Source organism: Marmota monax, unplaced genomic scaffold, assembly GCF_021218885.2.
Source record: "Marmota monax isolate L192 unplaced genomic scaffold, Marmota_monax_Labrador192_F-V1.1 WCK01_AAM20220418_F8-fsc00181, whole genome shotgun sequence".
Classification (NCBI taxonomy): Eukaryota; Metazoa; Chordata; class Mammalia; order Rodentia; family Sciuridae; genus Marmota; species Marmota monax.
This window is the reverse complement of record NW_026694276.1, coordinates 2,164,168-2,191,631: the sequence shown is the minus strand read 5'-3', so window position 1 is coordinate 2,191,631 and position 27,464 is coordinate 2,164,168. Positions and strand designations below refer to the sequence as shown.

At 36.7% G+C, this 27,464-nt stretch overlaps 1 protein-coding gene across 3 annotated transcripts; it reads right to left on the bottom strand.

The window, feature by feature from the left end:
• Positions 1–1,307: 1,307 nt before the first annotated feature.
• Positions 1,308–21,010, bottom strand: Clcc1 (chloride channel CLIC like 1). 3 transcript variants are annotated; one of them, XM_046467141.1, is made up of 12 exons: positions 20,906–21,010; positions 16,382–16,533; positions 15,855–15,959; positions 13,763–13,870; positions 10,522–10,743; positions 10,138–10,278; positions 8,888–8,981; positions 7,514–7,611; positions 6,953–7,099; positions 5,024–5,368; positions 3,436–3,712; positions 1,308–1,613 (listed from the first exon to the last, which is right to left on the bottom strand). In XM_046467141.1, the coding sequence occupies exons 2-11, from the start codon at positions 16,508–16,510 to the stop codon at positions 3,452–3,454; spliced, it is 1,650 nt and encodes a 549-aa protein (XP_046323097.1). In that variant the 5' UTR covers positions 16,511–16,533; positions 20,906–21,010; the 3' UTR covers positions 1,308–1,613; positions 3,436–3,451. The 3 variants fall into 3 exon arrangements, with proteins under 3 accessions (XP_046323097.1, XP_046323095.1, XP_046323096.1); XM_046467139.1 differs by having other exon boundaries at positions 1,308–3,712; XM_046467140.2 differs by having other exon boundaries at positions 1,308–3,712; positions 16,382–16,521; positions 20,906–21,009.
• Between the last annotated feature and the right edge of the window lie 6,454 nt (positions 21,011–27,464).

Sequence of the window (27,464 nt, the reverse complement as noted above, 5' to 3'; positions counted from 1 at the left end):
TTTTGGAGTACTTGTCTCTTGTGTTACATAACACTGCTATAAAAAACTAGTAGGAAAACATATAAAGAAAAACACAAAACATGTTATATCAAGAACCCAAGCTACATAAATAGAAAAGAAAAAAAAGACAACAACTATGAAAATCAGTATAGAGGACCCTCAAAAGACTAGGCATGGAACTACCATATGACCCAGCTGTATCACTCCTCAGTATTTATCCTAAAGAATTAAAGTCATCTTACTATAGTAATACATACATGCATACCCATATTACAGCAGCACAATTCACAAACTAGGGAACCAGCCTAGGTGCCTATCAACAGATGAATGGATAAAGAAATTGTGATATACATACATACATACATACACACTGGAATTATATTTAGCCATAAAGAAAAATGAAGTTATGTCATTTGTAGGAAGTGGATAGAACTAGAAAACCATGAGGTTAAGAAGGTCAAGAGTCATGTTTTCTCTCATACTCAGAAGCTGTAGAGGAAAGAGGAAAAAGATGGAGGTGGATGTCCTGAAAATCAAAGGGAGAAGAGTAGAGGTAAGGGACCAAGGGGTGCAACACAGGGAGAAAGTGGGTGAGTGCTGGGGAGTGATGCTGGCCAAATTATGTTGTTATATTGTGTTCATGTACAAATATGTAACAACAAATCCCATCATTATGTACAACTATAATGCACCAATGAAAAAAATGGAAGAGAAAAAAATGAAGCATGAAAGACATGAGTTAAGACCTTGGCTGTCCTCAAACACTGCCCTCAGCGCACTCAGCGCATAGACTGAATGTAGTTTATAAAGATACATAATAGATAAATAAGTGCAGCAACGTCAAGGAAGCAACAGAGCACAGCCTGGACTGAGGATGAATCACAGAATATGAACACCTACCCCTGGAACAAACTGATAGAACTTATTCAACTCTGGTTGCTTCTGATTCCACAAAAACAGATGGCACCTGGGTCTGTCTCTTTTCTCACAAAGTCAGATGATTCTGGTGGGCAAAAGTGAGACCCACTTCTCTAAAATGGCCATTGTTAAAATTAAAAAAAAAGTTACACAGTCACAGCCTGGAATTATATTAAGAGCTCAAAAGAGAAGAACGATTTTCTTACCTTACAGTCACACAGGAATTTTGTCAAACACATTAGGTTAAAGCCAGGATTACATTAGTTTCATAAGTTATATATAAGGTATGATATCCTGAATACCATCACTTAAAAAACTGCAGATGTTTTATGCAGGAGTTTTTTATTAAAGGAAAACTCATTTATTAAAGATGGCATGCCAAACCACAATAATGTAAAAATAAGTGTTTATTGTGTACACAGTGTTTCTTAGACCCTGTAAGCTTCATCAGCTATTCCATTTTTAAAACTGCTTTTAACAGCTATCTACTGCATTCTGATTTTCTTAAAAGCTTGCTACTTCAGACCCTAATTTCAATAACAAATATTGGCTAGTTAATAAAATAAACCTTGTCTCTCCTGTGGTGATAAACTGGCCTTCAATTTGCTTTAATAAAGTCTTCCCTGAACTTCTGTAATCAACAGCAGTAGCATGTTGCTTTGCTGTCAAAGTAGATTTCATCCCCAAATGGATATCTGTAATGAAAGAATGCAAAGATGAAATTGTAAATATTTTTTTTAAAAAGTATTCCAAGTTTGGATTGATTGAAAGCAGTCAGGAGTGCAAGCACTTACAGTCTATAACCGGAGGTATTCACTTCTCTTCAGAATCAGATCACACTCACCAATCAGGTCTACTCCCCAGAGAGGACTACTTTTTATGCATAGATGTTCATAAATCTATTTGAAACGGCAGGTATTCTTTCACTACTTCACTTGTTACATGCTTGCTATGTTTTTTATTTTTGGCAATGCTAAGGATCAAACCCAGGGCATTATGTATAGTAGTCAAGTGCTCTACCACTGAGCTACAGCCCCACCCTCCTGTGTTAATATAAAATTCTTTTTGTGTTTTCTTGGAAAAAAAAAAAGACTCCTTTCTGACCATTAGTACTAAAGATGCTTATAATGTTATCTAGAAAATATTAATATATAAAATTAAATTGTTTCATGCAATTTAATTTTTAACATTTTTAGGAGCCAAAAATGGGGTATTCTGCATTACATGTAAAATTTATAGACTTCTTTGAATATATCTTTTTTCCTGAAATAAATTTTAAGATTTTTTTTTCCTGACTTACCATTTTTGGAAAGCAGCTGAATATAACTTACATGAATATGGTTAAAACAATGAATAGCTGAATATTTGGGAAACCAGAGACATGGACACACTTTATGAACAGCTTTTTAGAAAGATTTAAAAGGAAGAATGCTTTTTAAAATCAAGAAAACTAATTTTAGATGTTGACTGAAAAAAATGTTAATCTGAAATGTTGCTTAGAAACAAAATGTTGACTGACCTATCTGTGGTTAAGGAAAACACCCTATTCTACTTATCATAGTGCTCTCCTCTATGTAGAGATCTGTAAAAAATTAGAAATTCATACAACCAAGACAATATGGTTTGCTATAAAATAAACAGACTAGTGTACTATCTAAGAGTGACAAATGCTGGGATTCTGAATAAGGAAAATAGGTCTTATAAAGCTTATGCACTTCATTTGGTAGGAAAAGAATAAAGCCATTCTCAAAGACTGCTAATGGTATAAAACTGAGCTTACTGATACAGCAAGCTATGTTATCTAAATTCCCCTGACAATCTTCAGCTCTGTCTTAGTGAAGCATAAAGTCAAAGGTGTGAGGAGGAAGCAGGCCCAGTACTAGGTATAGGAGGGATGAACTCACAAAGTCATACTCATCTGTGGGTGACTTAGAGAAAAACTGAGGTGTCAGTAGGACTGACGCTGTTCATGCATACTCTGAGGCTGCATTAAGATGCTGGAGTGCAAAAAGGGTGAACATAAGTGGACTTCCCTTAAAAATAATCTTTAAAGAACCTATTATATTGGAAACTCTAATGCAGAACTAATAAATTCTGCCAACGAAGTAATATTACAGAATTTCTACTCGGCCACATATACTTCAGTTAGCAGGTTCCTATAAATTCCTAAAACTCTTAAGATTTCTCAATGTCCCCTAAGTCAGTCACCTTAATTATCTAGCACATACTCTTAGCTATAACATTCATTTAAAAATGTAAATTCTATGAGCCCTTGTCCCAAAATTAACACTTCAAAACTCTGTGAGATCTATCTTAACATCAAATAGACGTGGATGAAATTAAACAGAAGTTTATATATATGAATGTGTTTGTTAATTCTGATTGTCACTAAATGTATGAATGATTACACTGGCACTTTTGTTATAATTATCAGAATACTCAGGTGGGAAGAGTGAATACTCAGGTGGGAAGAGTTAAGAGCATACTTTACAAAATTCAAGACTTCAGAGCTGTGACCTGTGTCTGTGATCCTCTAGCCACACAGGCTGCCAGAGGGATCCTTTCCACATGCTTCAGTCGCAGTTCTTTCTGGGCCATGTGTGCCACCTTCCTGGGGGCTATCTTCAGCTCCAGTCTTCAGCTGAGGCTTGGACACTGCGGGTGAGTCTTCTACAGTCTCTGATACCTCTTGGCCAGACACAGACTTAGCAGAATGACTGCTTCCTGTCAGAGTGCTTTCTCCTGGGATTCCACCAGTTTCTTTTGGTTTTGTATCCAAAATAGGTGATTTATGCTGTAAAGTACCATAGAATCACATTTTAACTTTTTAATTAATATAATGTGAAGTTTTAGTAACCAAACATACCAAACAAGTTCTTACTTAGAAACGTGGTTTCAGAGCTGAATTCTAGTAATATAAAGGTTAAGTAAGCCTCACAGACTGGAAGACTGACATTTATAGGAGTTTAAGAGAATTGGTCACCAATATTGCTAACTCTTCTTATCTGATGAGAATCATTCATTCTAAAATATTTACTGAGCATGTATTAAGTTCTAGGTGCTAGAGATACAGTCAGAATAAGATACTGCTCACAAAAACTGTTCTTACTAGAATTTACCTTTAGGTTAGGGAGAGAATCAGGCAACAAATCAAAAGTATGATACATTATGAGAAACTAGCTATGTGCTAGAAGTGAGGTAGGACAGACAGTAGACTGCAGTTTAAATTTAGATGTTAAGCAGCATGTACAAGGACTTGAGGTTAAAGGAACAGTCAGGAGCTCTTGCGGCTAAGATAGTGTTGAGCATGGAAGGAGAACTGATAACCAGTGTGGCTGTGCATGTGGGGCAGGGCAGGGAGGCCCCTATGCCACTGGGGTAACTGGCTTTCCCTTTAAGTGAGAGGGAATGTCACTGAAGAATTCATTAACTATAAAAGCTGGAAGGAGCATCCTAGGTTTTCTAAATTCATGTAGATATGTATATTTTTATAAAGACCTCTATGGCAAAAGAGATTACAATTTTCTAGTTTCTACTTGGCTTAAAGCTCTCTCAAAGTTTACAACTACAACTTAAACTTTGCAAATAACAGTATCAATTCCTTTCTCAAAGAAATGGAAATGTCCTTTTAAATAACTACTAACAATCACCATTCTGCAGACCAAAAAAAAAGTCTAGCCAGCCACCGAAATCAAAGAGTTGGAAAAGTAAGCCTTTTGATTCCTCCCCAGCCTGTTCTTCCACCAGCCAGGCCTTCAGAGCTCTATTGCCAGTTCCCTAGTGCTCTAAGAGGCCTTCTCTTTGATTTCTTCAAAGGCAGAAATTTCAGTCATGCTCACTTGTTGGTTTCCTATGAATTTTCATATGAACTACCATCTGTCATAATAAACTACCACTAAATAGTATTTAAGGTAAAAATTAAATCTTATTTATTCTGAGGAAGCTGGACTAACTTAAGACCAAAAAAAGGAAGAGAAAGTGACTAATTATATCACTAATGCTATAATTTATAACAACGAAGGGTAAAAACACTACATCAAAAGCTCTATAAGAAGCATTTATGCCTAATATGAAGGGACAGCAAAATAAACAATCACTGACTTACACTGGGTACCACCTCGAGATGCTCTTGTGCCTCTGTGTCTGGTAAATCAAACGCCCGGAGCACTTCAGGGCTCTTGTTGTCAGTCTGAAATCTCAAGTCAACATCTCTCTCTCTCAAAACATCTCTTTTACCCTCATATGTTTTGTCATAAGGGCCTTTCTCAATGGAGCCAGCTTGGCCCCTATAATAGAAATCTCCATCACCTGCTGCTCCACCAGGATGTCTATAATCAATTTCCTTCTGCCATCTTCTATCACTTGGATGAAGTGCTCGAGGAGGTTCTCTCTCGGGACCACCTAAATGTCTTAGTACATTAACTGATTTTCCAACACCATAGCAAAAACTCTGTAAGGAAAAGAAATAAATTTTCCTGAGAACCTGATGACTGACTAATGAAGTTATGAGCTATTTTATTCAGGATGCTAACAAAATGATCTAACATTTATAGACATAAACATTCATTTCATGTTTTTATTACAGACTTCTTCTTTGTTACAGGCCAGATTAGCCAATAAAATTTCATGAATCATTCAACATTAAGCAGAAATTTTAATCAACTAGATACATTTTGATTGAATTTGTATCCTACAAGGACAAATTCAGGCCTATAATTTTAAAGAAAGTTCTATTTATCTGATAACTGCTCATGTGTCCATATTCAAATCTGTCACATGACATATGCTGAAAAATATTTAAAATTGTATGTCATTATGTAAACACTCTCTTGTAGGTTTAACATTTACAAATACAAACTCGACACCTAAAATTCAAAAGATTTTGATTTTCATTCCATGGGCAAAACTAGACAGTAGTTCGCAAAGTGTGGCACTTCCTCAGACTTTTTCCAGGGGATCTGTGAAGTCAAAACTTTTCATAATAAAAGGACATCATTTGTCTTTTCACTGTTCTCTCATGAATGTACAGTGAAGTCTTCTAGAGGAAATAAAATTGAGATAACTCACAGGATGTGGGCTTGTATTTTTTAAATTTCTCAATTTTATTTCCTAATAAAGGAAATATCAATAAACATAACCCTATAAACAGGAACTTTTTTCTCATCTTCTGCCTTTAAAAAAACGCAAAAGGAGTCCTGAGAACAAAGAATGTGAAAAATCTCTCTACTGGACCTACACTACTATTTGAAGATAGAAGCAATGAAAGTCAGTATAACTTTTCTCAGGGAGCAGATGAAAGAACAAGGAATGATGCATCTTTTCTCACAGTTTCAGTTTTAGAAACTAAATTACTACTACAGAATTAATGTCTCCTAACTAAACCACACCTATAACCCAAGGAATCCTATAATCACAAGGAAAAAACAAAACCAAAAGAAACAATTTCAAATTGAATATAGCATAGTAAATTTTGTGTCCTTAGGAATAAGAATTTCCCATGGCACTTCTGAACTCTTTTTTTTGTTCTATGTGATAAACGCATTTTGGGGGACAGTGGCTGAAAATCAACCACCAAAAAAACGGACAGACTGGATGAATGACAAGCAATATTCTTAAACAAGGGCTCTTAGATTCCCCCAAACTGTTTTCCAGTACACCCGCTTTTTCCACATTCCTAATTTTGTTGCAAGCCCAATGCTCTTCCTTTCTCAATGCTGCAAAAACTCAGACTGAAATAAGGCGGCTCCCTTTCTCAAAGAGGAAATAATCAATTTCCTGTATACTAATTCAGACTTTAAAAAACAAAATTAAAGAGGTTCTTATTCTAAATCACTGCTATGACATTTATAAACCAGAAAACCACTTCCTCGTTTAGGGGAATATACATGAAATATAAATAAATATGTATTTAAAAATCACCTCTGATACTATTAAGCATGACTTAGCCTGATTTACATCAAGGATACCTAATAATTTTATAATTACCTTTTTTTCTGCAAATCCTGTTAAATACCAATAGTGCTAACATACTAACCAGGATAGCCAATGTCATAATTATCAACACGGGAATCTGAAGTATCACTGGAATTTCCTTCATGAGCGCTTTAATAAATTCACCAGTTCCTTTTCCAATGTGTTTTAATGGCTCTGTCACAAAGTTGGTGAATGTAACTGCCAATGCCTAAAATAAAAGATAAAAGCAATAAATTAACCTTTTCCTCAGAGGAATGAGACACATACAATAAGCCAAAATTTACTGTGTACTAAGGCTGACGTTATGTAAATTAAAATGCTGTTATATCCCACCTTTTATTTAATATTTATTTTTTGTAGTTGTACACAATAACTTTATTTTATTTATTTTTTGTGGTGCTAATCGAACCCAGGGCCTTGCACGTGCAAGACGAGTGCTCTACCACTGAGCCATAACCCCAGCCCCATATCCCGCCTTTAATGTGAAAATTACTATGTAATTGGAGTTTTTTTCAAGAACAAAGGCTTATTAACAAGAATGACTAAAAAATACAAATTTTTATAAATATAAGGGATTTTGACATACTTTGTACAAGTAATCTTTACAAAATATATTCTATACCTTTGTTGGTGGAACCAACCAAATAGGGTTGACTAATAAGATCTCATAGTATTTTTGGCATGGGTCATCCTTATAGGTCCATGAACTTCTAAACCATTCTATTTAGAGAAACAGACAAACACTAAATCACTAAAATAAATGAGCAGTTGCATTCCATTCACAAATATTTTGGTTTTGATCCTCCTTGCCCACCAACCAGTCAATGTTCAATTATTTTAAATTGTAAATAAATACCCTATAATACTCATTTAAATTTTTTCATCTTATATCCAAAATCATATTAAGAAATCCATTCAAATTACACAAGTCTTATGGAGACAAAAAATTATACTTTATAAAATTTCTAAAAGGTAAATAACTAGATGGTTTTTATATATACAAATAAGTTCAAGTAATATTAAAGAAGTCTGAATAAGATGATGGACTGTATCAAAGTCAATATCCTGGCTCTGATATTGGATCAGATAATGTTACCATTGGGAGAAAATAGGTAAGGGGTACACAGGCTTTAGTCCTTACAACTACTTGTGAATCTACAATTATCTCAATAAGATTTCAATTTAAAAAGTCAGTTTTTGCTGTTTTTACAAAATAAAGCAGAATATTAGTTTTCCCAAAGCAATCTTAGATACACTTGGAAATGAGTCTGCCCTGGAGAAGGCATTTTCCTATCTCCTAAAGCAAGTAAAAGCAATTGAATTGGTTTAGATACCACAACATTTTGTTATCTAAACATTAACTGTGGAACCCACTGGTAGAATCTACTGAGATTCTATTCTCTGTCAGTCTTTATGGATTTGCACTTACAAAGTGCCTTTGAACATTAAACCATTCCAAGTGCTAGCTATAGACACCTAAAGGTGGTCAACATGATAAGTGAGAGTGTTTAGAAAAATCTGTAAGAATAAAAAATAATTTCCTATACTTAAATATCAGTAAAGCTATAATATAAGATTTTGTAAGTCAATATAAGGAGGTTAGAGCTAAGATGAATATAGTTTATATATACATTCATTCACTTATTCAACAGACTTCTGTTGAAAACCACCTCTGTTGAGGACCTAGAAAGTACCAGACACTGTGCTAAGGACAAGGGGATTTAGTGAACATAAGATCCTTCAGTTTAATGAAGGAAGTCAGATAATATCAGAACTAACATATATACAATTTCTATTCCTTCCCTGTGACCTATTACATCAGTCCCAAAGTCACTACATTTAAACCTAAAACCCTCCTGAATGTTTTTCTGGTATTAAAAATTCAGTCACAGAAAGCCTTCTCTGGCTTTTCATCATTTTCATTGTGATGTTTAGTATTTTCCTCTCATTCCCAGAAATTCTATTCAAAATAGGGACAAATGAACAAATACCATACCCCAGAGACTTCCAGTCCAATCCATCTTCTCTGCACACACATTGTTTAATGGCTCCATCTTGGCAACATCAGCCTGATGCTGTGCAAAAGCTACCTGAGCAACACCAAAGGGAACCATGAAAGGCTGCTGACAGTGAGTGCTATGCTTCCACACCCAATAAACCTTGGTTCAAGGTGTCTTCAACATTCTAAACCAGACTGTTAAAATTTTCTTATTAGAAAAAAAAATGTTATTTTAAACAACAGCCATTTTCAGCTCATGGAAAAGCAGTCTTAATAAGCAAGGATAAAGAACTACAGCGAGGGCCGGGGATGTGGCTCAAGTGGTAGCGCGCTCGCCTGGCATGCGTGGGGTGCGGGGTTCGATCCTCAGCACCACATAAAAATAAAACAAAGATGTTGTGTCCACCGAAAACTAAAAAATAAAAAAATATTAAAAAATTCTCTCTCTTTAAAAAAAAAAAAAAGATGAGAGCTCTACCACTAAGCCACAACCCCAGCCCAATTATGCCGTTTTGATAGCCACAGTAGTGGTTCTTTTAAATTTATATAAATAGTATAATTCCAATTTTGAAATATTATTAAAATTTGAAACAGGATTGGAAATACCTGAAAATATTGAGAGGTTATTTTTAATTCACCTATAATTGTATATACTTATGAATAATTTATCTTTGTATTTTCTAAATTCTCTACCATGAACATTCTGAATACCAATTTTTAATACATATTTTTTAGTTGTGGTTGGACACAATAACTTTTATTTCATTTATTTATTTTTATGTGGTGCTGAGAATCGAACCCAACACCTTGCACATGCTAGGCAAGTGCTCTACTGCTGAACCACAGCCCCAGCCCCTGAATACTATTTTTATATTCAGAAAATAACCTAACTTTTTACAAATCATGATATTTTGGTATCATTTCTAACAAAGAATAAAAGGATTTACTCCAAATTACCTATATAAGAGTTTTTAAAATATGTTCACCTAGTTCTGTGCTGCTTACTTCTCCAGATGCTACCCAATAGTAACTGGGTTATCAAAATCAGGACTTTACTTTTTCTGCACTAACCCATCAAGGACCTTCCAAAAAAATAATAAATGCCTAAGAATTGCCAATATAATTCCTCCCATGGCTGACCAGGTCCAATCATTGCCTTTATCCCACATCTGAGGCAAGACTGCTCAAAGTGAATTATATTATGAATTTACACCCAAAAATGTTTAAACTCTCCGCCTATTTAGTACCTTATATAAGTACATCCAATTCCATCCCAAACTCAAGAGAAAACTGATGAAAAAAACACGTTTCAATTGGGTATACCAACGCACACGAGTCCACAGCTCAGTAGCTACTAATACCACGATGCAGAGCAGACACAGAAGTACCTTAAAAAAAGAGGAAGTGGAAATCAGAATCTGCCAAGCTGTCTTCCCCACCAGAAAATGCAAATATCAGTAAAAGCAAAAGACTTGGACTCAAAAATCACAAAATCCTATGTACAATTTTGGTGCTTGTTCATTTTCTGCAGCATGAGTGGCTAAGTATAGGTACTTCACATAATTACAGTGGCATTTTGAAGGTAATTTTAAAAAGGAAATGTAATTACATCACCCTAAATTCCATCTTACCATGAATACATTATATGGATCCACTCCAAAGGAATCTTCAAATCGCCACTTCCATGTTTCAAAATCATGAAACTTAAAATTAATTAAAATATCACTTAAGGCATCATCCAGCGCTCCTGGTTTCCATTCCTCCCCACTGAGAAACTTCTGTATTTCTAATAAGGTTTGTCTCTTAAGGATAATCTCAGCATCATAATGCATGTCATCTTTGTTTTCATCAGGCTGAATTAAACGTACCAAAAAAAAAAAACAAACAATATGAGAATTTTACTATTATATAATATTATTACAGTGCAACTTTAAGATGAATATCAATTTGGAACTAAACTTATAATCAATTTACTTTGATTCCCATCACTGCCAAAAAAAACTATAGTGTGCAATATTTCACATATATAAGAAAATAATATCCACTTGTCTGACTCCAAGCCAACAAAAAAACAAAGTTAATATATGTGTAAACTATTTAAAAATTACAGAACTCTATGTAAGAAAAACACTACGAATTTTATTAAAGTGCAGTTGATTCTTGTTACCTGCAGTACTTATGTTCTAAAAAGTCACCTTAAACACTAATCAATAATTAATGAACCACTACTCCTGTAAGAAATACAGGGCTAGGTGCAAACCTGTGGTCAAAACATTTTCATCAACCAATAAAATATGTTATAAAACTTTGTTTTATATGTTTCTGTGAAACCTCTCTTAATAAATACTACTGGATCATTACCACTGAACACAGTCAACACTCTATAACTCACACCTGAAGGAAACCTCTCCAACATTTTCTCTGTAAGGCATATCACAGCCTTCTTGCATTTAGAAACACTAGACAGCACTTTGACATTATTTTTGAGAGTACATTTTAAACAACAAAATTAACCTTCCATATAGCCATAAGAAGTGCAAAAATTATAGCAAAAAACAGACTACACTAAATATGGGAAGAAAAAAGACAGTGGTTTGCAGTATGAGCGCTAACTTTTGTTGCCTTGTCACCTCAGTGTGGGAACGAGCATAACAGACTTCTTGCTACTCTGCACATGTCCAAAAATGATCACAAAAACACCTCAAGTACTGATTTGGGGGTCACACATTTTAGTGAATAGGTAACTTAATAAATATGAAATATGCAAATAATGAGGATTGACTGTCTTATAATTCAGTTTATGACTTTCCATTTGTTGACCATTATCAGATAGCTTAAAATTTGCAATAGTTCAATAAGATAAATAAAAGGGATCTCAAAAAGTAGAAAAATAATAGGTTTCCTTGAATATTTATCACTATATTAATGTGAATTCAGCTTAGCAAAATCACTGTGAACAACATTTTACATTCATTAACCAATTATAATACATACTAGAGTTTGGATGCTAAATTCCTCTCTAAGGGTCCATGTGTGGAGGCTTGGTCTCTGGGTAACTATAGGGAGAGGGTAGTACCTTTAGGAGGTGGGGTCTAGTGGGAGGAAGTTAGATCACTGGAGATATATCCTTGATGGGGCTTGTGGGACTTGGCCCCTTCCTCTTTCCTTTGCTTTCTGGACATGAGGTGACAGTTTACTTCACCACACTCTCCCAGTCATTATCATCTGGAACATCCACCAGAGCCCCAAATCAATAGATCTATTAGAACCTTCAAAACTATAAGCCAAAATAAATCCTTTCTCTTTATAAGCCAATTATCTTAGATATTTTATAATAAAAACAGAAAGCTAACAATAAAAGCAAATTCCCTTTTCTTTTACAAGAGTAAATATAGATAATAAAAAGTAAATATAAAAAAACCAAATGACATACTATCACAAATCATCAGAAAGTATGAAAAAGCTATCACTAGTTAAGATTAACATTTTTTTAAAATTAGGAACCTAGTATTTCCAAGTATCTCCATCTTAGGTATTTTTTGGCTCCATTTGTTTTCTCATTCTAGGCTGTTCCATAGGAAGGAGAATGGTTGCTCTTACACTTCCAAAATAAGGTATTTAAATTATTCATCTAATATTCTTTCCCTCTTAACCATTCCTGACTAAACCAGGAGGACAGTGTCTGGCAAGTTTGGTTAGTCTGTCCTATGTTGAAGCAAGAACCCTACATTTTTAGGTGTCTGCCTGTGACCACTTCTAGTGGTTGGAGATGATGGCCAGGCCAAAATAAAAGTCTGACCTACAACTTTCCAGACCAATTCTGATGGTATACACAGTAGGGAAAAATGTCTATGTGCTTGAAATTTAGGCTTGTAAGTGATATAAAAGAATTAAAAGTTTTGTTGATGTTTTCACTCCTCATTATAATTTGAATATAAGATGCCCCCCCAAAACACCTGTGTTAGTGCAGGATTATTAGGAGATATAGTGATTAGATTGTGAGAGCTGTACTCTAATGGGTGCATCATAGTTTGAATGGACTGAGTGGTAACTGTGGGCAAGTAGGTGTGGTTGGAGAAGGGAGGTCACTGGGTGGATGCCCTGGAAAGGTTAATCTCCCCACAGCCCCTTCTCCTCTCTGCTTCCCAGCTGCCATGAGCTGGATAGCTTTCCTCTGCAGTGCCCTTCTGCCTCACCTCAGGACACCAGCTGACCATGAATTGAACCTCTGAAATTGTCAGCACAAATAAATTTTTCCTCAACTAAGATGTTGTTCTCTGTTATTTTGGTCACAGCAATGAAAAGTGACATACTCTCCAAAGTAAAAAACAGTGATTCTAAAAACTGGAAATTTCGGGCTGAGGGTGTAGTTCAATGGCAACTCACTTGCCTTGCATGCACAAGGCCTTGCATTCAATCCCCACCACCACCACCACCAAACACAAACAGTAAAAATCTTAACACTACAAATAATATGTGCATGTGCATGATACACAGTTCTACAAAGAAATAACTACTACAGTAAATATCAAGGAAAAAAACTACTTAAAACAGATTTTTTCATTTCCTCAATATATCTTACATTACTTCACTAAGAAAGCAGGGAAATGGTAGAAAACATTAAGTGGGTCGCTCCACCTCTCACCTCAACTGGTGATACAACAGAGCAGATTTAGGAAATCCTTATGAGCTCAAAGAAAAATAAAAGTGGTTCTGCACAGCTTGCATTCCACCAAACCACTACAAAGCAGGAGTGTACTTTTAATTTTCTTAACAGTTTCTGAGAAAAGGTGAGTGAGGTCTTTATATTTTATGAAATAAATAACGTGTCTACTATGGTGAATTAGTAGTATCACACCATCAAATACTCACAAGTCCAAGCTTTCCAGCTTCAATTAAAATCTTATTTAAGTATCTCCTAAAGACAGGATTGCTTTGACTTTCATAGTCTTCCCTCTTTTTCTTTTCACACTCATCAATCTGTAATCATACAATAAATTGAATAATTAGCACTAAAATTTAACCTAAGGGTCAAGTTACTAGCCTGGAGATACCATCAAAATCCAAGGAGCTCATTATTTTTATCAAATTTGTATTAATTAGCTGCATTACAGTATAGAGATTGCCTACTTCCTGTGGGCTCTCTTTACAAATGGCAGTAAGCAACAAAGGCAGTTTTTTGCTGCCTTTCAGCAATTTTAAAAGCTGAAGATTATGGAATAAGGAAGCAGAGACCCACAAGCACAGTATCTGTACCAATCCACCTCCTTCTAATGTCAAAGAAATGATTTAATGAGAGAGAAGGAAGGAGCAGAGGAAGGATTACATACAAACATATAAATAAAGTGAGTGAGTGAGTAGGAGGGGATAAAGAGACACAAAGAGAGAAACAGGATGAAGCCAAATGAAATGAAGGACATAGCAAAAAATTTACTGAATATACTGGTCAGCAAGTGACCATCCCCATCCTATTACATGGGATATGAAAGAGACAGAAATCACGGCTTTTCCAGGGTATTCTATACATGTCAACCCTTTAGTACATAATTCTTCATTAGAACGGACTTCTAAATTTAGCTTAACATCACCACAGTGGATAAGTTGCTGAGTGAGGGTAGTGGATATTTTACATTTAACTTTGATAACCAATTTATGATTTTTAACTGAATGTGGACCGTGAGTTCAGTAGCTTCAGCTGATAAACTTAATAACTGAGCAACACACACAGAGTTAGGATAGAAATCATGTGGCAGTTTCATTTGCTTTCAAGGCAAGGTTCATAAACCATTTTATTTTTTAGATCTTAACTTGTTTTTTGCTTAACAAAAACTCAATGGGGTTTGGAATATAGCTTAGTGTTTGAATGTCTGCCTAGCATGCACGAGGCCTTGGGTTTGATCCCCAATTCTACAAAACAAAAACAAAAATAACAAGGACAAAGACTTTATCAATGGTATTTTTACAATGTTTGAGACAAACTCACAAACAATGGAATAAAATTTTTCTTTAAAAAGGAATTTGCATTTCTTATAGTGCAACCAAGCTAGCTTACCACACCACAAAACATACCTAAACTGAAGTAAATTTTATCCAAGCACTCCTTCAGCAGCATTCAGAAGAGGCAATATTCACACTTGATAAGAACCACACCAGGTATTTATAGGTCTAAACTGTGATAAATCTCGATCTCAATTAACAAATGCCCCTGTTCTCAAGCTGGAAACTGTACTCTAGCTCCTCCCTGTTCCTTATTTTCCTTTTTCCCTGTTACCAACATTTATCTACTTTACCTCATAAGTTTCACACTTGTCTCATCTCTTCACCCTTGTCAATGTATCATTCTGAGTCTTTAGCAAACCCCCATGATCTCACAACCACCTTCTCCTTCTCCATCTCTATTCCAAGCCCTCTCCACACTGCCAGCTGTTCACTCTGCCTACACAACCAACAGAGGGTGGTTCCCACAGCAAATAATGTATACACTCAAACTCCTTAACAATCTTCTTTTCTTCTGTATAAACCCCACTTCAAAAATAAAATCAAATAAACACCACTTCAGAAAGAATAGCTACCCTACACTAAATTATAACAAAATATAACACAAAAATTTTTAAATTTTTACTGAGTAGTTGATTAAATCTATTAATATGTTTGATCAATTCTTGGGCTTACCATTGTTTTTATTCATACCTTTTCTTACTATAGTCAAACTTCTTTAACATTTGTAGTCCATGGGTTATAAATTATTATTATTATATAGTTTGGTGAAGAAATAATTACAACATTAACACAATAAATGTTATAATAAAAATTCAAAAATACTATTAGAAAAACCAAGACTAAAGGAAAATCTCATACACACAAATTGAAGAGCATTACAAAAAAAAAAAAAAACAAGAAACACAGGAAAATAGTGACTTAATAAAAATAATATAAAATTCATGAATAGGAAAAAAAATCTAACCTTATGAGTTAAATAATCGAGTCTGCGATAACATTCTGACATTTCATCAGCATATGACAAGTCAGGACTGATATCCTTTTTATCTGACATACTATTTTTCACCACCTAAAACCAAGTAGAAAGAGATTTTATTTATAATTCAGTTGTACAAAAAACCTTCATTTAGTGAAGACTAAAATTTTTACTTCATCGTGACTTTGTTCCTCATATTCTTTATTTGTATTGAACTACCAAAAAAGTAAAGGTCTCAAATGTACATACTAAGAACTGAAATCAAATTGGCTTGTTGCTTAATGGGCTTTACAAATTTTTTTTTCAAATTCAAAACAGAAATAAGGTGGGTTTGAAATAATCTTAAATTAAGAGTATGAGGAAGATATTCTGCATGGCTATTAATCATTGATACCCACCTCTAATGGCTCTGTGCAAAACAGCAATAAAAATGGACTATTTCCATCACAGGGCTGATAGGCCACACACACACACACACACACACACACACACACACACACACACTTTTTTCATACCTGAGATTTTCTCATTGTTCCTGAAGCAGCATCATAGTTCAGCATGTCTGTAGGGTCAATCCAGTCGTCATCATGAGCATAACCAGTTATCAGCAACAGACATTCACAAAAGAGCAAAGGATACAGCATCTTGTATAAGACTAAAAAAAAAACTTGTAAAAAAAGATGTAATGAATATAATTATTTTAAAAGTAAATTGTTTTGTAATAAAAGCTACTTCTTTTTAATGTTTAAGACAACATTTTCTGGGGACTGGGGTTGTGGCTCAGCGGTAGAGCGCTCACCTAGCACATGTGAGACGCTGGATTGGATCCTCAGCACCATATAAAAATAAATAAATAAAATAAAGTTATTGTGTCCAACTACAACTAAAATATATATATATTTTTAAAAAGATAACATTTTCTGGATAGTAACCAAGGAAAGTACAAACATTCTCATTGGGATAAGAAAATAGATATTTTCCATATGGCCCAGCAGTTCCACTCCTAGTAAATGCCCAAGAGAAATGAAAAAAAAAAGCCACATTTTCAAGATAGCCAAAAAGTGGAAATAACACAAACTTCCAGCAACCTGAATGGGTAAATAAAATGAGGAAGAACCATTCGGTAGAATATTGTTTAGCTATAAAAAGAAATGAAGTACTTCAATATGATTGAACAATATGCTACAATATGACTGAACCTTGAAAATGTCATGCTATATAAAAACCAGTCACAAAACCACATATTATATAATTCCATTTGTACAAAATGTCCAGAATAGGCAATTACATAGTGACAAAAAGTAGATTAATGGTTGCTTTGTTTTGCAGTGCTGGGGATCCAACTCAGGTGTCACAAGTGCTACACAATGCTTGACAATGTAGCTCTACCACTGAGCTACATCCCCAACCCCAAGAGTAGAAAAATGTGTGCTTAAGGCTGGGCATATGAGGTTATAGAGGAATCAGAAAGAAAGGGTATAAGCAATGAAAAAATGTTCTAACATTATGGTGATAGTTGGACATATCTGAATATACTGAAACAACCAACTGAATGGTAGGTTTAGAAGGCTAGAGAACACTTATTCTATGGAATGAAGTGTTGCCCAATTTTAGAATAAAAAATAAAGCCTATTAAATGAGTGAACTTTCCTTGGTTACTATTCAGAAAACGTTATCTTAAACATTAACTTAACTTACACAGCTCAAAACAGTTGCTAAAAAGTAAACCAAACCTCTCTCCCCAATTTTTTAAACAAATGATAAGTATGAAATAACCAGCCTCACCTAAGTCTCTGCATAAACAAATAATTTAAACAGTATTTCCTCTGTTTAATACTTTCCAGTAATCATCAGCCACATGTGCCTATAGAACAACTGAAATGTAGCTAGTGTGAATGAAGAACTGAATTTTTCATTTTCATTGCCACATTATATTAGACACTGAAGATAACAGAACATTTCCATCAGCAAATAAAATCCTATTGGACAGTCTATCTATATATCTGCTCTATGTAAGGTAAGGAACCCCAAGATAAGAAAGGCGTGGGCTCTGGCCATGAACAGCTTATAGACTAGTTATAAAAATAAAAGTAATGGTAGCCTGAATTAAATACTCTCCTTTAAATAAAATAAACAAAAAAAAAGTGAAAAAACAATAAAATCTTGTTTATTCTTTTAGCATAAAAAAATGAATGAAATTATCCCTTGTTGACCTGGTTTTTCCATTAGCACAGGTGTTCTCAACAATGGTTATACACTGGAATCACCTGAGGATCTTCTAAAACTCCTAATGTTCTAGTCACATTCCAGACTAATTGAATAAGAATCTCTCAGGCTGGAGTCATACAACAAAATAAATTTTGAGACATATTTAAAACCCAAAAAGTGGGCTAGGGATGTAGCTCAGTAGGTAGAGTGCTTTCCAAGCAGGCATAAGGCCCTGGGTTCAATCCCTAGCACCAGAAAAACAAAAAATGATATAAAATCCAAAAAGTAAAATTATAAGCCATTTTCACACTAATATTCATTTCAAACCACATAGAAAATAGGATATATGATTCTTTAAAAATTCTCTATTTTTCATATTTTTCATAGGTTTTTAACTCAGAAACAAAAAATAAAATATAAAAATTAAAAATGTTTACAAATTAGAAAAATTTAACAAACATTTCTTAAATAATATGAACAGTGTGCCTGGGTTAGAGGAAGGTAAAAAAATGAATAAAAATAAAGGAAACAAGATCTCTTTCTAGAGTTTTAAAATCAAGCAGAGGTAAGGCAGGAACAATGGCACACATCTGTAATCCCAAGCAGCTGGGGAGGCTAAGGGAGAAGGATTGAGAGTTCAAAGCCAGCCTCAGCAATGGGGAGGTGCTAAACAACTCAGTGAGACCCTTCTCTAAAAAAAATACAAAATAGGGCTGGGGATGTGGCTCAGTGGTCCAGTGCCCCTGAGTTTAATCCCTGGCACACACACTCCCCTCCCCCCAAAATCTAGTAGATGTTTTCATGACTACCCATAAAAAGCCAGGCAAGTATAAGTTATTATAGTCCAGTATAAAGTTCTGAGCCTTAAAGGACTGGGAGAATTTTTACAGAAAAAGATGAAGGCAGAATAGCTTCAGTGAAAACAAGATACAGTAGGGAGCCTGCAGTAATCCTGCAATCCCAGTGACTTGGGAGGCTGTAGCAGGAGGATCACCAAATTCAAGCCTCAGCAACTTAACAAGAATCTGTCTTAAAATAAAAACATAAAAAAAAAAAGGACTGGAGCTGTAGCTCTGTAATAAAGCACCCCTGGGTTCAATCCCCAGTACTATCTACTAAAAAAAAAAAAAAAGGAAAGCCAGAGGAACCCACTAGAATTTGCTGGAAATTCAAGATTCTCTCCTGCCAGAATCCCATGGTCACTAATTTAGGGCTGGAAATTCTTTTTTTTTTTAAATATTTATTTTTTAGTTATCAGCAGACACACATCTTTGTTTGTATGTGGTGCTGAGGATTGAACCCGGGCCGCACGCATGCCAGGAGAGGGCGCTACCACTTGAGCCACATCCCCAGCCCCGAAGGCTGGAAATTCTTGACAAATATTACAATTCAGCTCACACTTCCCCCCATGAAAGCTGCATCTAAACCCACTGAGGAACTTGTTGAGAGAGAGAGACAGAGACAGAGAGACAGAGACAGAGAGACAGAGACAGAGACTCTGATTCAGTAATACTGAGATGGGTTTGAGATTCTGCATTTCTAACCAGCTTCTGGTGATGCCACAGATCAGATGCTGACAGATCACTGTGAATAGCAAAGTATTCAGCAAAAGTAACCATCCTAAGTTGGTTTAGTTTAATGATGGCACCTGTGTCTTTCCATGGCTCCTTCCTTGCCTCCATTTTTACCATCTGCCTCAGGTTTTGGTATTAATATAAAAAGTACATACAAGTACAATATTACAAGTAGGTAATATTTTGTTAGTATCTGGTACATACATTCATTCATTTAATCCTCTATAAAACTCTGGGAAGTATTTGCTACCATCTTCATTTTATGGATTAGGAAAACACATAATTTGCCCAAAGTCACAGGGCTAGTTAAGTAGTCAGGACAAAAATGCTAGTGACCCTAAAAGGGTTTGTTTCTCAGAGAGGTTAGGATCTTAGGGTGGAGTGGAGGAACTGTTGGATCCACATTTCTACATCCCAGAAAACTTTAGGGCCGGCTTTAACAGGAGCCACTAGACTGAAGAGCTACAAGGAAAGCCAGTCACCAAGGGGAAATCTGCACAAGTCTTTAATTTCAACGAGTTTACAGGTGTAATGGGAAAGGCAGGACCAACTTGGGTATATCCTAAGTACAGGCAAATTCTGTAATAGCCTAGAAATATCAAGGCATTAAAATCTGGGGGTTGCAATTCACTTCGCGTGTGTTTTAGTTCCTTGGACTCAGGGCTCTCAAACTTGAGAAGTTGCCTTTCTAAGAAGTTTCCAAATGACAATGAAGCCAGTCTGGGGACAGCACTTTCATAATCACTGCCAGAGAACACTTGAATTGCTCTTCACCACCCATAAACATTCAGGCTTATAGCATCTTTAAATTTTTATTCACGCTTGAGAGTCTTAAAATATTGACTACAACTAAACCCCAACTATTCTGCAGACAGTGTTGGTTCCAATTATGCTTCAAGCTTCCAGGAAAACAAAAAAACCGACGGCAACAACGTCCGCTCGGGTCTCGCTGGCACTGGCCGGTGCCTTTTGCCTAGGCCGCCCAGCACTCCCGAGCAGCCAGAGAGGGACGTGAGGCACCCAGCTGGCCCGGGAGGTGACAGGCAGGCACTCGCCCATCCGGGCAAACCCGGAGCTCGGAAGTCACCCCCAGGTCCCAGAGGCACAGCGGAGGGCGAGGGCCCCCGCCCCGGGGGATGCCTGCGGCCTCCCAGGCGTCCACGCCGCGAGCCCGCAGGACCCGCCAGGAGGAACCCGCAGCCCCGCCGGCCGTACAGACATACCCGACCGCGGGGACTCACGTTCCGGGAATCTCACCTGCCTCTCCAGCTTGACACCACCTGCCAGGCCAGCGAGAGAACAAGGATAACCTTCCCCGCCGCTAAGGGCTTCCGCGCGCCTCCTCATCGACTCACTCGGCGGGCGACTGGGCGTCCCTCCCGCGCGCGCCGCTGATTGGCCCCGCTGAGGGGGCGGGGCGGGCCTCTACGCTTTGGTTTTAGGCCAGGACTTGGCTTTTACCTAGTCCCTTCAACAAATGTCATTAGCACATTCTGGGAATTTATGTGCAAATGCATTTATTCAATAAGAAGTCCACTTATAAGGCAAAATGTGTTGCATCTACAAAAAAAACAAACAAACCAAAAAAAACCCCTGAAATATTGAGGATCTAAAAATAGGAAGAGTTGACTAAAAGTTCCTATCAATGAGCAAAGTAATCAGATTTACATGAAATTTGAGACAACAATAAATAATAATTCTATGATAAATACTATGTGTTTGTGAGTGGCCATATAATTTATCTGATGATAGGTTTTAAAGCTCTTGACTGCAGAAGCTTATCAGTGATTTTGTATATACATTTGACTGTGCTTTGCATGCATGTTCAGATTCATTTAATAGAATAAGCAATGTAAATAAAATTATAAACACACATGCACACACACACGAGTGTGTGTGTGTGTGTGTGAATAAAGGTATGTATTATCTTGAGAGCTGGAAACATATTTGATTCACTTCTATACATTCCAAAAGACCACTTAATGTGACAGTTCATTTATTTCAAAGGCAAAATAACCTTGACTGAAGTAAGGTATTGTTGAGAGCCACAGCCGAAGGGGCCCCAACAAACTTCCAGCTGCCGGCTGATGATTGGCTCACAGCGGCCCAGCAACATCTAGCTGATTGGCTCCTCTGCGGTGATGCTCATTGGGCTGTTTCCCTGCCCCTTCAGACCACGGAGCTGCTCATTGGGGGACTTTTTTGGCTCCGCCCACGTGACCCAGCCAATCGGCCTCAAGAGCAGGAGGATTGTGGGAGGTGGAGAGAAGCTTGGGTGGGAGAGAGAGGCTTGTGGGAAGCTGGTGGTGGCAGTTGAGGCTCTGAGGGTTTTTCCTGAGAGGCTGTTTTGTTTGGCGTGTGTGGTTCTAAAAATAAAGTTAGTTTCTTTTGACAAGTGGCTCCTGATTGTGCCCAGCCAGACTGCGGCATTTGGTGGCTCACACGGGGAGCGACTGAGGGTAAGTGAACTGCTCGCCCCTGAGGGCAGGGCGAGAGGATGGGTAGCCATTTTAAGATTCTTCTTTTGTTATTTTGTTTCACTTTTGTTTTAAGTTGCCTGTCCCTGGAGATGTGTAAGATGGAAGAAAAACCGTTCACATCTGAGGAACAGATAGGGAGAAAGGACGGATGGACATTTCAGGAGGCTATTATAATGATTTTGTGTTGTTCCAATTTTGTTTCACTCAGTTTCAGTTTTGTTAGGCGTTATCTTGTTGGGTTGTATTATAGTAGAAATACGGGATCAGAAATTAGTAAAAAACAAACTGAAAGAGTGTTAAGTAAATTGTTAGAGGAAGGAGGCATCTCAGTAAAATCAAGAACAGTCAGGGCATACGTTGATACAATACAAAAATGTAGCCCATGGCTTTTTAAGGAGGAGTTGTTAAATATATCACAATGGAACCATCATGGTGAAGATTTAAAAAGAATAGAAAAGAAAAGCCCAGGGACTCTGCCAGTTGGCACATTGCCATTGTGGACGTTCATATCTTGTTTGCTTAGTCCAAAGCCTTCAGTTCAGACAATGGTAGAGGAATAAGAAGACATAATGATTCAAGTAAAAGAGAAGGTCTCTCAAGTTAGTCAGACAGAGGAAAAGATTCAAGTAAAAGAGAAGGCCTCTCAAGCTAGTCAGACAGAGAAAGAAAGTATAAAACAGAAAAAGCCATCAGGGGGAAAGTTACAACAGGAGACTGCTACTAACACCTTTCTATCACCAGAGGACGTAAGTGTCCAACTAACAAGGCCACCTCCATATGCTGGGAGGTCCCCAACCCCCGCAGTTGATAGTTGGGATCCTGAGACAAGATCTCAAATATTAACATGCCCTGTATTTGAGGCAGGAGGGCAGCGATTTTACCAAGTTTTAAATTTCAAAACAGTGAAGCAGCTAAAAGAGGCTGTAACAACCTATGGTCCTCAAGCACCCTTCACTGTAAGCATGGTCGAATCCATTAACAACTTGAACATGACGCCAGCAGATTGGGCTAATATGTGTAAAGCTGTGCTAAATGGAGGACAATACCTGTTATGGAAGGTTGCCAATGAGGAATTTTGCAAGGAGACGGCTAGGCGAAATGCAGCAGCTGGTTATCCTCAGAGAAATCTAGATATGTTGTTAGGAAAGGGACCTTATGAGGATCAGCAGCAACAAATTGCATATGATCCTGGTGTATATGCACAAATTGCTGTAGATGCAATTAAGGCATGGAAGACTTTACAAGGACATGGAGGTTTACAAGGTCAATTATCTAAGGTAATACAAGGAGCTAATGAACCTTATGCTGAATTTGTAGATAGGCTTATTCAAACAGCTACCAGAGTTTTTGGGAATACAGAACAAGCAATGCCATTACTAAAACACCTGGCTTATGAGCAAGCGAATCGTTGGTGCAGAGATATCATTAGACCATGGAAACATGAAGATTTAAACACATATATTAAATTATGTAGAGACATTAATGAACAAGAGCAAGTCGTGGCAGCTGCAGTAAAACAGGCTTTAGATGCCAGAGACATTAATGAACAAGGGCAAATTGTGGCAGCTGCAGTAAAACAGGCTTTAGATGCCAGGCCAAGAACATGCTACAATTGTGAACAAACAGGACATTTTAAAAGGAATTGCCCCATTGGAGGAGGGTTTAACAAAACTAGGTATCAAAGGAGTAGAATACCAGGTATTTGCCCACGATGCCGTAGAGGGAGACATTGGGCTAATGAATGCCGTTCTCAAACCACCATAGAGGGTACTCCATTATCAAAAAACGAACAAGGACCAGGTGTTTATCCACGATATCGTGGAGAAAGGCATCGGGCTCCATTGCCAAAAAATGGACAGGGGGGCCCAATGCTCCGGGGCCCAAAACCACAAATATACGGAGCACTGGAGGAACCCAGCAACCCCATCAGGGTAGTGCCCAGGACACATTGTCCATCAGATCCCTCATCAGACAAACCAGAGGGAGCGCAGGGTTGGACATCTGCACCTCCGCCAGAGCAGTACTAACTCCAGAGATGGGAGTTCAAATCATTCCCACAGGGGTGAAAGGACCTCTTCCCAAAGGAACAGTAGGCTTATTATTGGGACGCAGCTCTTCTACTCTAAAAGGACTTATGATAAGTCCTGGGGTAATTGATCCCGATTATGAAGGTGAAATAAAAATTATAGCCAGTTCTCCAAAGGGTATATCAGTAATTTCACCAGGAGATAGAATAGCACAGTTACTAATAATACCCAGCCTACATGATAAATTTTCCAGTCGTACTGTAGAAAGAGGTTCCAAGGGATTAGGCTCCACAGGTGTAGATTGGGCTATGCTTTCTTTAAATTTAGATTCTCGCCCCATGCTAAAACTAAATATTCAAGGACATGAATTTAATGGGCTACTGGATACAGGTGCAGACCTTAGCATCATCTCTCGTCAAGAATGGCCAAAACATTGGCCATTACAACAAGCCACTCAAACGCTTCGAGGCCTAGGAGTGGCAACTAATCCCCATAGAAGTGCAATGGTATTAGATTGGAAGGATCCTGAAGGATGTGAAGGAACTATACAGCCATATGTATTGGATCATCTTCCTATAAATTTATGGGGACGAGATGTCCTAGATCAATTAGGTTTGACATTAACAAATAACATCAACCAAAATGCACCCACTATTATGACTAGACAAGGTTTTAGGAAAGGAAAAAGATTAGAAAAACAAGAACAAGGTATAGCAGCACCAATACAAATAGATCAAGGAACAGACAGACATGGGTTGGATTTTCAGAAAGGGCCACTGAGACAATAAAAATTACTTGGAAATCAGAAAGACCAGTATGGGTTCCTCAGTGGCCCCTGACTAAAGAAAAGATACAAGCAGCCCATGACCTGGTCAAACAACAATTAGCGGAAGGACATATACAACCTTCTGTATCTCCCCATAATACTCCCATTTTTGTCATCAAAAAGAAATCTGGTAAATGGAGATTATTGCAAGATTTAAGAGCCATTAATAATGAGATGGTTATTATGGGACCTGCTCAATCAGGGATTCCTCAGTTGTCTGCTTTGCCAAAAACCTGGTATGTTTTAGTTATAGATATTAAAGATTGTTTTTTTCAATTCCAATTCATCCTGAGGATAGTCCACGTTTTGCATTTACTATCCCTGCACTGAATCATGAAGGTCCTGATCAGAGATATGAATGGAAAGTACTCCCTCAAGGGATGGCTAACAGCCCAACTATGTGTCAAATTTATGTTAACAAAGTAATCCAGCCACTTAGAAATCAAAATCCTGAACTACAAATATTTCACTATATAGATGATGTATTATTAGCACACAAAGATAAAAACACATTGCTAGAATGTTATGCCACACTTACAAACTTATTAAAAAATTATAATCTAGAGATAGCAATAGATAAAGTACAATTAAATTTTCCAATTAATTATTTAGGAGTTCTATTATCCTCAACCATGGTCCGTCCACCAAAAATTCAAATACGAGTAGATCAACTCAAATCACTTAATGACTTTCAAAAGTTATTAGGAGACATAAATTGGATAAGGCCTTATTTAGGTATACCAACAGGAGAGTTGGGACCTTTATTTGATATCCTAAAAGGTCCATCAGATCCAAATTCACCCCGAATGTTAACGCCTGAAGCAAGAAAGGCATTAAAAATCATTGAAACATATATGGAAAATATGCATTTGGATAGAATTGATATAAGTTTGCCTTTATTATTTATTGTACTACCAACAAAAAATATTCCTACAGGAGTATTTTGGCAAGAAGGTCCATTATTATGGATACATTTATCTTATTCTCCTAACACTATTCTTACTAGGTATCCTGAGGCTGTAGGACAATTAATACTCAAAGGAATAAAAGCAGCAAAGGGAGTGTTTGGAATTTCTCCCAATAAAATTATTACTCCATATACTATGAATCAAATTGATGAGTTAGCTAATGAGTTAAATACTTGGGCAATAATCATGTGCAAATCTAATGTTTCATTTGATAACCACTTACCATCTAATCCTTTATTGTCTTTTTGGTCATTGCATCCTGTAATTTTTCCAAAAATGACAAGAAAAACACCTATCATGAATGCTCCAAATATATTCACTGATGGGTCAAATAATGGTACAGCAGCAGTAGTTACCCCTGATCAAACTTTTACATTTTTAGTACCCAAACAATCAGCTCAAAAGGTAGAGCTTAATGCAGTTTTACAAGCTTTTGTGATGTTTAAAGATTCTGTATTTAATTTATTTTCTGATAGTCAGTATGTAGTTAATGCTATAGTATCTCTTGAAGATGCTGGTAGGATTTCCCCTTCTTCTACTGTTTTCTCTTTGCTTTCCACTATACAAAGTCTAATCTGGGACAGAAAAGATCCATTCTTTATAGGACATATCAGGGCACATACAGGATTGCCTGGAGCCCTTAATTTGGGCAATGATTTAGCAGAAAAAACTACACATGACATACATATTTTCTCTACACTAGAAGAAGCTATAAATTTTCATAAAAAGTTCCATGTCAATGCTAATACTTTACAAAAGCGTTTTAAAATAACTAAGGAACAAGCTAGACAAATAATAAAACAATGTCAAAATTGTGTGACCTTTTTACCACAAGTTAATCTTGGAGTCAATCCTAGAGGATTGATACCTAACCATATTTGGCAGATGGACATCACACACTTGCCAGAATTTGGAAAATTAAAATATTTGCATGTTACAGTTGATACTTCTTCTGGATTTTTGATGGGCTCCCTTCATGCCGGAGAAAAAACTAAAGATGTTATAGCTCATTGCTTACAAAATTTTGCCACTGTGGGTGTTCCAAAACAGTTAAAAATAGATAATGCCCCTGGTTATACTTCTACCTCTTTTAAACAATTTTGTTCAACATTTGGCATTACTCATATAACAGGAATCCCATACAATCCACAGGGACAAGGCATAGTTGAAAGAGCTCATCAAACTATTAAAGTGTACTTATTAAAGCAAAAAGAAGGAATTGGGAAGGGGTATATATTCCCCAAAGATAAACTTAAAATAACCCTTTTTACTCTAAACTTTTTAAATTTGGATTCATCAGGACTTAGTGCTGCGGAAAGGCATATGTGTCCAAAAAATGTACATAAGCCCAAGGTACTTTGGAAGGATATTCTAACAGGACAATGGAAAGGTCCTGACCCAGTAATTGTCTGGAGTCGGGGGTCTGTTTGTGTGTTTCCACAGGGAGAACAGCAGCCGATTTGGATTCCAGAAAGATTAACTAAAGCGATTTCTACAGACCAAAAAGAAGATGAT